Genomic DNA, 15,152 nt, shown 5'->3' on the forward strand with positions numbered 1-15,152 from the left:
ACATTGAGGTGAATAAATATGTAAAGTTATTTTCCATTCAGGGCTAGTAGAACCCAATTTGAAGTATTGTGTCCAGTTACGGGTACTGCACCGCAAAAAGAGGGTTACACTCTTTTGACTTCCAGACATTCCTTCCTGTCCCCTTCTTAAATCAGTGCTGTATTTGTAGCAGACTGGAAGTACTGCTTTATTTATCTTTTGTGCTCTTTTATTTTAAAATAACTGATGTGCAGCTTCAAGAATTATTTCATGCTGTTCTGCCTCACATTATCCATTTAATGTCATCTCATCCTGACACTGTGCACAAGATAAAATAATGACTCAGCAAAATGAATAAAGTTAGGAAGGGTTGTTCTTCAAGGATTAATAAATAGGAATGAAAGAAGGTAGCATGATCAAAGAAAATAAGCCAACATTTCCACTTCAGAATCCATAAACTCTCAAAATGTTAAAAATGAGTGGTAGAAAGCACTTTTTTTAAAATGTTTTATTTACAACTGAAATCTGTGATCTAATTTTTTCTTCATTCTTTTAAAATGTGGAATAAAACTAATTCCTATTTCATTCTGTAGATGGAAACAGAAGAATCAGCTTCCCAAATACAAGTGATGTCAGATGCTCTTGCTTTCCCAAGTTTGAACGTCTCCTGTCCCAACGGACTGGTATTAACTTTCCTTGGTGCAAGTTTTGGAGGTTAGTTTTCTGAGGCACTGCAAATTAAGGAATTTTAAAAGAAGTTAAAACTAAAGAAGAAAACAATTTCTGCCTTGATGGGTTTAGATGTGACAATATGAATTTTTTAATGTCTCAGATTGCTAAGTCTGCCATAATGTCTATTTAATAGTATTTGCAACATAAATAATCTGTTTAAATTCAAATGTAAAATCTAGAACTGCAAGCTGTTGGACATTACACATTGGGGCAGGGAAGCAGCAACCCTAAAAAGCACTTGGGAGTCATGTTGGATAATCAGTTGAAGGTGCGTGTATATTAGAATACGAAAGAAGAATGAGCAAATTCAGTTCATAAATGCATATATTTCAAGGAATCTTGAATAATAACAGGAAGATGGTTACATTACCTATATTTGTATCTCCTTTGGAATTGTATGTACTGTTCTTAAGTGTACAAGACACATTCATATTTTGAAAGATTCAGGGAAGAGTGACAAGAATGATTAAAGCATTGGAAGGTGTATCTTACAGTGAGCTTATGTCACCAGAGATTTAATAACCAAAGAAAAGGTCAAAGGAGTCACTGGTGCCAGTATGGGAGTACAAATGAAACAGAATTTTGGTGAGAGCTTGTAAACACAGTATGCAAAGGTATTACAAATTTCAGGGGCTTCAAACTGAAAAGTAGTGCTTTATATTAAATCTAAGCTATACTCATCTTTTAAGGGTAAGAATAATTAACAAAACTAACCCAGGTTGTAATGGACTCTTTGCTACTGGATATTTTACAGCCAGGTTTTGTTACTTTTCTAGAAGATACTGTCAGTTTTAAACAAGAATTTATTCACAGAAGTCCTTTGGTTTATGCCATTTGGTACACATAGAGAAGATGGTCATAGTAAACCTTATTGTTGAGTTTTCTTTTGAACACCGATAGGGTATATAGATACTTGTATGTCTCTGTGCCTGACAATTATTCCATTTCCCACTGTTTTTGAAAACCAGCACAAAGTTCATCTTTATATACTCTAAACTGTAGTATATCTTGGGGTTTTGTAGTCATACCACTAGGTTTTGAACCAGACAAATGTGAATTTTGCTGTTGCCATCTGGTCAATTTTAAAAACAGCCACTCACAGATGTCATTTAATGCCTATGTACAATACATCTGTCCAGCCCGGGAGCTGTTGAGTATGTGAAAACAGATCAACACAATTGCAGAAGTGCTCATATCCAGGAATAAGCCACATTAATCAGACACAGAAAGTACATGCTAGCAGTAATTCCAACACATCTTATGCCTGAGCTGTTGCATAAAAAACAGCAGAATCATTTGTCTTCCTGGCAACTGATGAGACAAATACCTCTTAGAAACCAGCGAAGTGGTAAGTCCAATGTATATGAATTAATAACAGTTAAGAAATTTATATTAAATAGTATTAACAAATGTAGTATGGTAAACAAGGATCCAGCACAAATTTATAATCGTGTGAGATCTGAATGTATTGCTTTTTGGGGGGAAGAAGCCACATCGATCTGAATTGATCTTTTTTCATCTCAGACATCTCTTTCCTTTTCATATTAAAATCATAGGATCATTGAACAGCCTAGGTTGGAAGGAAGATCATCTGGTCCAGCCCTTTGTGAAAAAGGGATTATCTAGCACTGTGTCCAATCACATATTGAAAACCTTCAGCAATGGTGTCTCTACCATGCCCTTGGAGAGATTGTTCCAGTGAATGATTGTTTTCACTGTAAAAAATTTCTTTCTTATATCAAGATGAAACCTCTCCTGGTGCACCTTATACCCATTGCCCTTTGTCTTCTCCATGTGGCTCCTTGTGAACACAGAACCTCTGTCCTCTTTGTGAGTGCCCTTTAAGTGCTGTAGTACTGTGATGAGGTCCCTCCTGAGCCTTTTGCAGGAAGAAAAGACCCAACTCCTACAGCCTTTCCTCATAGGACAGGTTCTCCAGCCCTTTGATCATCTCTGTGGCCCTCCTTTGGACCTTCTCCAATCTGTCTGCATCTTTACTGAACTGTGGAGACCAGAACTGGATACAGTACTCCAAGTGCAGCCTGACAAGTGCTGGGTAGAGTGGCAAGATTACATCTCTGCTAGTGGTGCCCCTGTGGATGCATCCAGCTTGGCAGATTTTGCCAGTTTAGGGTAAATATTCTGTGATTGATCTGATATGAAGTAAAGAAGATGCAGAGAGTTTTCAAACATAAATAGTTGGGTGAGGAGTGTAAGTTGAAAAGCTGAATAGTTGGAGTGAACAGAGCTATTACAAACACATATTCTCTTGACTCAACTACCATAATTATTATCTCACTGAACACACTGCTATAATTTAATCTAAATCCCTTATTTGTTCACATCGACAAAATATGTAACTTTAGTTTTTATACAAACTCAAACTTTGTGAAACTCAGTAACTTTTTTCACCTTTATGGGCAGTTAGGAAATTCCTCTCACCTAGTGCCAGTTTTCCAAAAGTTCAGAATCTGTAATAAATCAGTCTTCAATTTTTCTTATTTTCCTTTGGAAAGACAGACACCTCCGCAGAAGGATGCAGAGTTTCTGAGTAGATGACTGCTCTGAAAAACAGCCTTGTCCCTTACTCTATGGATTACAGAGGAAGCCAAGTCTTACCTAAACTTTCACACCTTCTGTAGACACCAAGTTGCTGGATGTTTAGCACTGTTTGAATGTGTACTACACAGTATTAAGTAATTCAGAATTTGTTTTCAGATTTGAAAGGTGAAGCCACTACAGCAGAAGCTGAGGAAGAGGTGGTAAAGAAAAATGAGGTCAAAGCAAATGAAGCCAAAGAAGAAGAGATTGAGAACAGTGAGGCCAAAGCAAATGAAGCAAAGGAAGAAGACTTTATGGAAAATAGAGAGAGCGAACATGAGGTTACAGAAGGTGAAATAAAGCTTGAAGACACTAAAAGAAAACAGATCAAGCAGCCTACTCTAGAAATTCTGGTTAGGCAAAGTTATCCTCAAAAGGTAAAGAACTCTCATCTATATTTACCTGTGGCAAGGCAAGCAGAACAAGAGGTGTCAAGAGTCATCACCAGTCAAGGAACTGTCATAAAGTATATGATGGATGGATCTACCCAGGTATGTTTAGTAAAATTCATTGAAATAAATCTCTGTTCAAACCTTGAACTTGTGTTTGTCAACTGAGATAGAGAAGTGTCCAGTTCGTAGTTGAAGGAGTTAAGTAACCGCTGAGTTATGCAGCCATGTCAAAACTAAAATGCTCTTGGCTTTTTTCAGAATTGGAACTAAAGGCTCATAGGGAGCTTTAATGATGAAAATTTTAGGTATGTGAAGATTTTAGGCAACTAGGAGGTTAAGAAATAGCTGAATATGGTTTTAAGAACTACATTTCTAGACTTAAACATCTGAAGTTGATTAGTTGGGCTTTGGGTGTTTTTGACAACACAAAAGTATCAATATCTTTTTTTCAGTCATCTGAACAATCATATAGGATCCAGAAAAGAGCTGAACTATTATTCTTCAGTCCTGCAGACACCTTTAGGTATTCTAAATTTTCATCAAAAAGACTTTCTAAGTACCTTCTTTGTTTACATGTATTTAGGTTGCCTGGAATTCTGGTACCTTTAAGGTGCCATAAGCTAGATACCATCTTTGCAGATATTGTAATAAATCTACAAGCAACTGTCTTTCTTATAGTATAAGACTCTATGTGTAGTTAGCAAACAGAAGAAAAGATGAGTCATAAGTTTTTACTCAGAAACTGTCAACATTCCTTATTTCCTCAAGTTTTTTTTTTTCCTAAGTAGACCACAACTCCCAGTACATATTCTTTACATTCATGCATTACCTTAGATCTTAAACCATTTCGCCACAATTTCTGAGAAACATATCCATTTCAGAAGTATGCAAAGAAGCTAGCTGCTATATGTCTATGTATTCTCAACATACTGTCTCCTGACAGAAGAGTGTAAGTCTTATGTGCCTAGCATGGTTGTACCATAGTCTTTATGTAAGCAGATTATGAGTACATCCTTCTTTACATTAACTTAATGTTTGTGATGCATCAAGAATGCACTGCATACAGATAAGCATTTGAAAAAGAAGGGTGAATTACCTTACAGTGACTGTAACTCTTGAGATGTTTTTCTATGTTGTCCGTTTGTTTTCCACATTGTCTTCTCCCTAGAACACCTGTACTGTATTTGTAAATTAATTCAGGGACAGTTAGTCCCTGACACACAGGGAACATGCATATCAAGAGTTGAGTGTAATGGATAATAGATCTCAGAAACCATCTATAATAAGATGAATAACCCTTACTTCTTTTTGTTAGTTATCTTGATGGCTAAAAAAAGTAACAGCAGTCCAAGAATACAGATCAATACAGTGATGCAGATTTATTACCACTGCTACAAAAAAAAAAAAAAAAAGTCATCAGCCTTTGACCACTTAAATAGCCAAAGAATAATCTTGAATCTTTACTTTTATAATGCCTATTTGTTATTAATAGAGTTGCCATTAATTATATAGGTGAACTGCAGCAATCAGCAGCCCTTTCTTTTTGAGGTAGCTTCTTTATTTCTCATAATCATTCTGAGAGTTTGTACTTCTTCCCCCTCCATCACCCAAAATATTCTAGTGATCATTGCATTTGCAACATTCTTTTGAGACTTTCTATTGGTGTTTCAAGTTATTTAACCTCTAGTATGTGCTTGATTTCTGTAGATTCTGTTTGCTGATGGCACAGTAAGTAGGAGTCCTGATTCTGGCCCTGTCCTACCACCATGTACAATTCCAGATAATGTGCAACCATTACCAGAACCGGAGCCTGTACCTGAGACCAGCACTAAGAAAGGTAACATCTCCAGTGTTATGGACAGATTTAAAATTAGCTGGGCTAATGGTACTTAATAACGAGCATTTTTCTTTAGTCTGAAAATTCTACCAGTGTGAAAATGGAATTTTATTTGTATTCAGCTGTTGCACACTGCTTATTTGTTACCTTCATAGCAAATAATTTCTCTCCTAATCCAGCTTTCTTTTTCTTATACGTGCAAGGATTATAATAAGTAAAAGGCTGTGTAAAAACTATAATACATCAGTAGCAGGGTGATTCAACACAGTTTTTTAAAAGAAATCCTTGTAACTACACTAGTGTCAAATGCTTACTTATGTGTTACAGAGTTTTAGTCATGGTATTGAGAAATGCTTCTCTCAAAGAGGACTTGCCGTATTTTTCTTTCTTGTATGTATTCCAAGGCATCTACTATTGGTCATTATAATTTTTTTTTTATGGGCTTGTGGTCCATGCCACTATAACCATTCTTACCTTATTTTGTTTGACTCAGAAAGAACCAAATAAAAGTTTACCTCTTAGCTCAGGGTGTAGTCCAAGATCACTGTCAGTGCTACTTTGTGCAAAGAATAATTATCGCCTGTCATAATAGTAATTTATAATTTATTGGAAGTATGTGAATAAAAATTGCTACCAAAGAGAAAAGTTTATCAAAAAGAGACTTTCTGACTCATCAAGTCCAGTCCTTGTTCTTAGGGTATTCCTTAGAATAACTAGAAGGATGTTTGAGAACTTCTCTGAAAAACCCTCTTCTTGTTTTCAGTCTCAGTACCTATGGCCTGTGTATATCCTTAATTCCTTGTCCTTTATTTGTGATCACTTTTTTTCCCTTACTTTTCTTCTCCACTGCTTAGTCTTGACAAACTTATAGTGAAGAGTTGTTTTCTTTTTCTTTTTCTTTTTTTTTTCTTTTCTCATGTGTATATGCTGTAGGCCTTTCGATTCCTCTCTGGACCATGCATACACTTAGTCTAAGTTCCTTTTTTTGAATATAGGAAACCAGAGTTCTCTATCACATTCTTAAAAGATCTCTCCATTAACTTGCACAGTAGAATCTCCATCCCTTTTCTTCTGATGCATCATAGGATTGTGTTTGCCTTTTTTGTCATCATATTTTCATGCTGATAACTTGTAGTCATTCTGTATGGATACCTCCAGGTCTTTCTTTTATTCTATGGCTGCAAACTTGTATGAAGTACAGGTTATTTTTATTTCTTTTCACATTAAATTTCATTCCAATAAGCTGTATCAAATTCCTATTACTTTAATCTCCAAGTTCAGGGGACAGTTTTGGATGTTTTTTTCTTCTGTAATCCATTCAGATTTTCTTTTATATTGATGGTACCTTCCGAAGCCATGTTATAATCGGATGTCATTAGCATGCTGTTTACTTTTTTTTTTTTTTTAATGAACACATTAAATAAGATTAGTTCAAGGGCACACCTTTGAGTAACAGCATTTGTAGTTTCCCTCCAGCCTGATAAATCTTCTTTCAATTCTGTCAAAAACAATACTCACAGAAACTCCTCACTTTATTGATTTTGTCTTTTGCCTTAGAGAATACGAAGTCTGATAGAGAATTTTTTGTTTCTGTAGGAAAAGTCAGTAATAGAAACAGTATATCACACCAAAACAAGGACGAGTTGTTAGAAAACACTGTTGAGGATCTGGATGGTTTTGAGCAACCTAAGGAGAACCAGGTGGGAACCTGGATAACAACAACTCCATCAGGCATTCGAGTGGGCACTAAGGGAGCAAAGCAAATGGATCTGGAGCCACTCTTAATCTATCATGCAACTGACCCAGCTGATGGAACGGTATTAATATTTTTGTGTTATTATAGCACTGTGTAATATGCTAAGTGAGAGGGCTGCCATCATATAGATTGTAGGATTTGTTCTTTCAATACATATCCTACAGGTTGTATTATTACACTTTTACTAATAAAAAAGCTTTAGATTTTGAAGAAAATGCAAGTCCTCGGTCTCTGAAGTAGATAAAGTTGCAGTTGTCTAGCTTCATTGGAGTTTTGGTATGTAATGCCTAGTTTTACTGTTGTTGCTCTTAAAAGTGTCAGAGAGCTAATATAAATGAGCATTCCTTCATTTTTTCAGGTTATGACTGTACGAGATGATGAAGTGATAATTGTTGAGAAGCTGGATGGCAGCAGAGTATGTGATCATGCTGATGGTACTAGGATCACGACTTTTTATCAAAACCATGAAGAGCTTTTTATACGAGAAGATAGTGAAGAAACAGGTAAAATCAAAAGGAGAGCACTTATCCTGGCTGTGTCTTACGAAGCACATAATTGTCAAAATATACTAAAGATAGGTCATACCAATAGCCTAGATAACAAATCCACTAGAGCAGTATAGGCTTAGTTTGTCTGCTTTATCTTTCTTTCATCAGTATTCGGTGCAAAAATTACATTGTAGCAAACAAGCAAATTCCCTTCTTTCCATGTATATACTTACATGACCCATCTTCACCATGAGACCATAGTGTCCAAGTTCTAGTATTCATTGCCTGCTCTCCACCTATCTTGGTAAAACAAGAAAGCTGATTTGAGTCTTAACTGAACAGGTGTATAAGGACCAGGGCATCCTCATATTCTCCAGAGAAGCCATGGACTCACCAGCCTTGTAGGTATTCAAAATTTGAATGTGGAAAGTGCCACACCTAGTAGAAGTGAAACTACATTCACCTGAAACAAGTGGGGCTAATGGTCATCTGTGTTTCCTCTGGCTGGTAGTATATTCTGTATACTTAGTTCAGTTGCTGAATAAGATCTGTAATTAACACAAAGTGTATATTTACTGCGTGAGTGTCAGTTGTTGTGTTCAAACACAGTAGAAAGTTCTCGTTGTGGATGACCTCCCTGTGGAATTTTAAAAATCAAAACAACGGCCTTGAACTGGGGTGTCTATTCCGTGAGAAGGCAATGGCCAGATTAACATACCAGTTTCATTTGTGTTCCCCAAATTCTGCTGCTGAAAAGGAATATCTTCCCATCTTGGGACTTGTATCACAGGTATCAAAAATTTCTATGGTCCCGGTCGTATGTTACAAATATATAGATCATTACAGTTAGTACTATCCTTCATAAGTTAGAGAGTACTCTCCTGACCACACCAGCCAGAGATGGTTATAGACATTTTTTGCTCTTGAATTTTCATATATTCAGTGCACACTCCAAAAATTTGAAGTTTGTGTATTGTTTACCTAACATAAAATTATGTGATAAAGGAGGGTATGAAGCCTGAAGGTCTTTTACTGAGAAGTCAAAGGTCCAGCTTTATGAGAGTAAAAGCAAATTCTAAGATTTTTCTGTGGTTCATGTGCTCCTGTCTAGTTGTTCTGTATTAACTCTTAGATGAACCCTCAGAAGCCATCACAAGGAAGGTGAAATGTATTCAAGTAGAGAATCCAGAGTTTGCTACTGTTATAACAAATTGCGAGGACGGTACCTGTTGTACCATCTTTGGAGATGGGACATCTATTATAGCAAAGCCACAGGGAACATATCAGGTGGGAATTATTTTTCGTTTTGACAGTGAAATGTATCTTTGTGCTCCGAGTTCCCTGCCATCAGTGTCTTCACCTTGGCTATTTTAACTCTGTTCTCTATAGCCTTCACAAATCCTATGATTCCATCTCTTTTATACTCTGCCAATATTCAGATATTATTGGTCCTAGTCAACTGGAAGCTGACAAATGTCCCAGTTTGCAAGAATGGTAAGAAGGAAGACCCTGGTAATTATAGGACTGTCAGTCTCTCTTCAGTGCCTGGTAAAATTGTAGAGAAGATTATTCTAGGAGTTACTGAGAAGTATTTGAGAGATAATAGAGTCATTGATCATCCCCAGCATAGGTTCATAAGGGGAAAGTCCTGCTTAACTAACTTAATTTCCTTTTATGACAATGTCACCCCTCTTAGTTGACCAAGGGAAGACAGTAGATGTGGAGATTTTTTTCTTTTAGCAAAGCTTTTGAGACTGTCTCAAAAGTATTCTTCTGGACGTAATGCACACAGCTAGACAAGTCTGTAATACCTCGGAGGAGCAACTGCCTGACAGGTCAGGCTCAAAGAGTTACTATATGTGGTGCTACATTAGACTGGCAGCCAGTCACCAGTGGAGTTGTCCAGGGCTCAATTTTAGATCCAGCGCTCTTTAATGATTTACAAATTATCTGGACACAGGAATTTAATGTAGATTATGTAAATTTGACAATAATACTAAACTAGGAGGAGCTGTGGACTCCCTCAAGGGTAGAGGGGCCTTACAGAGAGGTCTGGATAGACTAGAGAGCTGGGCAGTCACCAACTGTCTGAAGTTTAACAAGAGCAAGTGCCACATTTTCCAACTGGGATGCGGTAATCCTGGTTATACATACAAATTGGGGGGATGAAAGGCTGGAGAGCAGCCCTGCAGAAAGACATCTGAGGGGCTGGGTTAAGGGCAGGCTGAACATGAGCCAACAGAGTGCCCTGACAGCCAAGAAGGCCACCCATGTCCTGGGGTGCATCAAGCACAGCATTGCCAGCCAGGCGAGGGAGGTGATGGTGCACTGCTTTGCACTGGTGTGGCCTCACCTGGAGCACTGTGTGCAGTTTTGGTCCCCTCAGTGTAAGAAGGACATGAAACTTTTAGAGTATGTACAGAAGAATGTGACCAAGAAGATGAAAAGTCTTGAGGGAAAGACTTAGGAGGAGCAGCTGAGGTGACTTGGTTTGTTCAGCTTGGAGAAGAGAAGACTGGCTGGGGACCACATCACAGCCTATAACTTCCTGAAGTGGGGCAGCAGGGGGGAAGTGCTGATCTGCTCTCCATCATGACCAGCAACAGGACATGAGGAAATTGAATGAAGCTGTGTCGGGGGAAGTTCACATTAAGAAAAGGTTCTTCACTGAGAAGGTGGTTAGTGTCTAGAACAGGCTCCCCAGGGAAGTGGTCATGGCACCAAACTTGTCAGAGTTCAAGGAGCACCTTAGTGGTGTGACTTAGTTTTACATAGTCCTTTGGGGAGCAGGGAGTTGAACTCACTGATCCTTATGTATCCCTTCCAACTTGAGATATTCTGTCAGACTTCCTCACAAATGTGTAGTTTATTTAAATTGTAAGCTTAAATTTCCTGAAGTTAAAGAAAGTATTACAGAGACCAACATCAGCCTGACTCCTGGAACTCATCTTCCTTTTTACTCTCCCTCTAGTCCCTCAAAACTGGATGATTCAGTAGTAAAGGTCTGAGAGCTCTCCTCCTGATTTGCATCTGTTCTTCATTTTCATGCTACCTCTAAACTGAAGATTACACCTTCAGATCTGAACCTCTTCCCTTCTTACTGTGATAGGTTTTACCCATGAAGACAGGCTCTCTTTTCATTGATGAAGATTGCTCAGTGGTTTATACCCATGAAGCTTATAATTTCATCAGCAAGAAAGAAGAGAAACAAGGAGGGAGATACATTATGAAACACACTTCCAGCACCATTTGTGAGATGATGGATCCTGAAGGAAATCTTTTCAAGGTAAAATACATGGAAGGAAACCAGTTTCTGCATTTTAAGTAATTTTATCTTAAAAACATATCTCAGAAACAGCTTGCAGCCTTATAGTACTTACTCTTAAAGCAGCCTAGCTAGCCAGAAGAAACAGCTCCTGAATCAGGTCTCTGCAATGTTCTTGAGGAAGGGTTTCCCTTTTTTGGTATTTCCCCCTTTTTAGAGAGATTGAAATAAAGCACATGGTCTACAATTTATCTCACCTGTAAAGTTACCTTAACTAGAGTGACTTGTCTTATAGCAAAAAATCACCTCTGCAAATGAGGATTAAAAATGAGAGAGGATATTGGCTTTTCAGAAGGTCCATAGAAACACTCTAATCTACTTAGTAAGGCAAATATTGTTGTAAAAGGAATGATTCAGTCTTTAAAGTCATACTGATTGTGCTGTGATCCTTTCGCACCAAAGAGGAGTTTCTGAGCTAGTTTAGTACTTAGTTTTGAGTTATGGAAACATCATCTAAGTGTCTGTGACCTACATACTGTTTTCTAATTAAAGGTTCTAATTAAAGATTCTAAATGTGACATCCTTAGAGTATCCTTTCTATTGTTGCAATTGTAGTCATTACCATTTTTCTAGATTCCTGTGAAACAGCACTGAGGTTCCCCTGGACATGTGCATTATGATACAGCTTTTAACTTGGCTGAAGAAATAATGCTTGTGCATGTCTGTGCTATCTGTCATTCTCTCCCTAACAAATTTTGAGCTAATCAACCTGAGGGACAGAAATTTCAAAGATATCAAGTTTCTAAAAAATCAAGGCAATTCAACGCAGTACAGAAGTTGCTTGGCATTGGTGTGAGCACATCCTGCTTTTTCTCAATTGATATTTGGGTAACAAAGGAAGGAGCTTGAGGCTGTGGAGCAGTATTGTAGGAGCAGTGATCTCAGAGGATATGTATTGTAGTAAGGCAGTTGAGATTAATGGAGTATGAGAGGACACAGAATGAAGAATAACTGTAGGGAAAACATGTTTCATTGGTTTTACCATTAATGTCATATGGTTTATTTACAGCATCTCACACAATTTTACTCTCAGGACCTCATTTTCATTGCATAAGTGCTTATGTGATAGAGCAGGTATCCATGTGAATACAAGTACCAGCAACAACTCATGGATTTAAACTTCTTGTTGTGAGGAATCCAACTTTTAGGTCCTGTCGGCTGTTACAATTCACTTTTGTCCAGTTCCTCAAGTCCAATTCTCACCTGCATGGTTGATAGGGATGGCAGCCAGGTGCAACTGTAATAGGATTGTTTTTACCTCTGTCCTAATCACACCAGAGACTACAGGGAAAAGGGCATGGACTGGGTGTGTCAGATTCAGTTCATGGACCATCCTTTGAATCACTCTGGTTTAAACTATCTTCCAAAGGCAACTGACTGCACTAAGAATTACAGGCATTATTATTCCTTGTTAACTTATTATTCATTGTTAGTTACCTTGTGTGTATATGTTAATGGCATGTTAGTTAATAATCACATAGTATTTTCAAGAAGGAAAACACCGTAGATATTCCCTCAGTGTTATCATAAGATTATCTGAGATCATATTTTTAAAGGGAATGGATGCTTGAAAAGGGCCCCCTCTAGAAATATATACTTATATATAGCTATAGGCAGATAGATATAAGTATATGATCTGCATCTATATCATCTATATCTCTTCATATATCAACATGTATATAGATGTGTGTATATATTTATTCACATTTATCTATATATTTATATATATACACCTGTACATATGTATATACACACCTGTACATATGTATATGCACATTTCTATTTGTATATACACCTATATAGGAGCACACATGTATATACTCTGTGATTATTATCTAACATATTAGCATATAGACATACGTATATTTTTGTGTGTATCTATTTCTCTGTGTGTCAGTGTATATACTTAGGTACATATATACCTCACAGAGGTACATCAATGGCTGTTTGCTTATACAGTTACCTGGCTTGAAGACCAAGTGAGTATTTTTGTATGAAGTTGCCTGTTGATGCCTGCAGATATATATGTTGAAGGTGGAATGTAAGCATGGGTGGCCCTGTTTGATAACTAACAGTCCTTGAGCTTTTATTAAATATCAGCATGTGATATTAGTATTTATGATATGGCATGTCTTCCTGTAAATGTTTGGTTTGCTTTTTTCACTGTCTTTTCAGTTTTCATCTTAGTTACTTCTTCCTGTGAATTTCAGGTTATTCAACATGAAATATGTTTTTTCTGTCCCTTCCACTGGGCTAGGTCATATTACCGTTCAGCCGCAAGTTACTGTTTTAAAAGCATCGTTTAACTGAAGTAATTTTATATCATTTCTATTATAGGTCATGGCTGATGGCAGCACAAATGTGTGTGTTCCTGGCATTGACACTGATGACAAGGAGCACAGCAATTCAGCATCAGTATTCCCAGAAATTAACAAACCTGTCACTTATGAAGAGCATGCGCCCAGGTAAACTGCACTGGGTTCATAGGTTTACACTTTCTTCACTACACTGTGTTTATACAGAGTTTGTAGATTTGTCCTTTCTTCATTCAGTACTCCATATTTGAACCTTAATGTCATCATGTTGGAGTTCCCTTTTCTTGATACAGTCCAATGTGTGTGCTGGCCCTGTAGGTTCTTCATCGTCTATGCAGATGGTTCTGGATCCGAGCTCCTGCGGAGCAGGGACATAGACAAGTATCTGGCTGAAGCCTGTAGTGATCCTGCTACTGCTGTCTTGCAGGATCCTGTACAAGAATGTCCAGGTAGGAAACTTTTCTCTTCGGACAAACAAATATTTGCAAAGGTGGAGTCAGTTTCAAAAGTCTTACTTGGACAGGAAATTTGAAAATGTTTTCCCCATGTAGACAAGTGCCCACACTTCTGGCAGTGAAGCATGGGGAAGAAGGAGCTTGTGGAAGAACTCAGGGAAGCAGAGAATTAACTGAATGACACTCTGAAAGGATAAGCGAAAAAACAACTTTATCCACTCTCAGACATGCAAACGAGCAATTACAAAATGCATAGATTCTCTGTGTATTTACTATGAAAAAACATGGAATGTATCGCAGTCTTCATTAATCATATAGCAGTATTTATCAATGAAGAATGTTGACCCTTAGCCTGGCTGTTGGAAAGGATAAATATAATTTATAAGGAAGCTGGAAAAATATTACTAAAATAGGGGATGCCAATAGTACATGGCACCAAACACCTTCTAGTAGCAGTGCAGGAAGTCACATCTTGAAATGTTTGGTTATCATTCTGAAGTTAGCTGGACATACTATGTTCCTATAAAATACTCTGCATAACAAATAAATACTAAGAAAATAAATGTGTATTTTAAAAGATGAGAACATATGGTTCCCCTGAATATGGGGAGAAGATAAGGGTAGTTTGCTTTACATACCCAGTGAAAATCTCAGTCAAGAAAACCTCACAAGCAGTAGTGATTTGTAATAGCAGCACGTCTGCTTTTCCAGACTTCATACTCCACCTTTCTCAATACTAGCTCTATTTGCCCTGACAAAAAGGGCTCACAATTTTGTATGATTGGAACAAAGTAGCTCAGTAGCAATATCAATTTTGAAAACCACCTATGTGGTAAATAATAGTAGATTACATAGATTTGGGGGTTGGGTTGGAAAAAAAAAATCAATAACATTAAAATTAATCAGAACATTTAAAATATATAATGGATGGATTCCATTAGACATGATTTATTGATCAGATTGTGAAGTATAAAATAGAATGAAGAAGTATGCTTGTTCTGAATATGATGTACCTCTTCTGAGATTAGCGTTCAGTAAAGATGGGTCAGTGGTCTGCTCTTCCTTGTTTGCGATACTCCAGACACTGTAAAACTGAGCTGTTACCCACGACTCAAAACAAGTAGCATAAGCAGTCTGTTGTTAAACATGGTCTGAGTAATCAGAACTTGTCCAACTATTCTATAGCCACGCCAGTGGTCCAATATTATCTGTAGCCACAAGTATCGCATTTTCACATGGAGTTTTACTACTTGATAATAAGGGGTTTTTATT

The 15,152-nt window shown here is 37.4% G+C and overlaps 1 protein-coding gene across 1 annotated transcript in view; it reads left to right on the forward strand.

Moving 5' to 3' along the window:
* SPAG17 (sperm associated antigen 17) overlaps window positions 1-15,152 on the forward strand; it is a gene marked incomplete at both ends in the record, with an annotated part of 111,743 nt that overhangs the window by 69,114 nt on the left and 27,477 nt on the right. Inside the window, 9 exons of the mRNA XM_080349735.1 lie at window positions 573-693; window positions 3,430-3,803; window positions 5,412-5,541; window positions 7,138-7,358; window positions 7,656-7,800; window positions 8,918-9,072; window positions 10,895-11,071; window positions 13,448-13,575; window positions 13,744-13,874. Of these exons, the coding sequence (XP_080205861.1) occupies window positions 573-693; window positions 3,430-3,803; window positions 5,412-5,541; window positions 7,138-7,358; window positions 7,656-7,800; window positions 8,918-9,072; window positions 10,895-11,071; window positions 13,448-13,575; window positions 13,744-13,874 (1,582 nt within the window). The remainder of the gene's footprint in view (window positions 1-572; window positions 694-3,429; window positions 3,804-5,411; window positions 5,542-7,137; window positions 7,359-7,655; window positions 7,801-8,917; window positions 9,073-10,894; window positions 11,072-13,447; window positions 13,576-13,743; window positions 13,875-15,152) is intronic.

The sequence above is a fragment of the Nesoenas mayeri genome (assembly GCF_963082525.1).
Source record: "Nesoenas mayeri genome assembly, chromosome: 1".
Taxonomy (NCBI): domain Eukaryota; kingdom Metazoa; phylum Chordata; class Aves; order Columbiformes; family Columbidae; genus Nesoenas; species Nesoenas mayeri.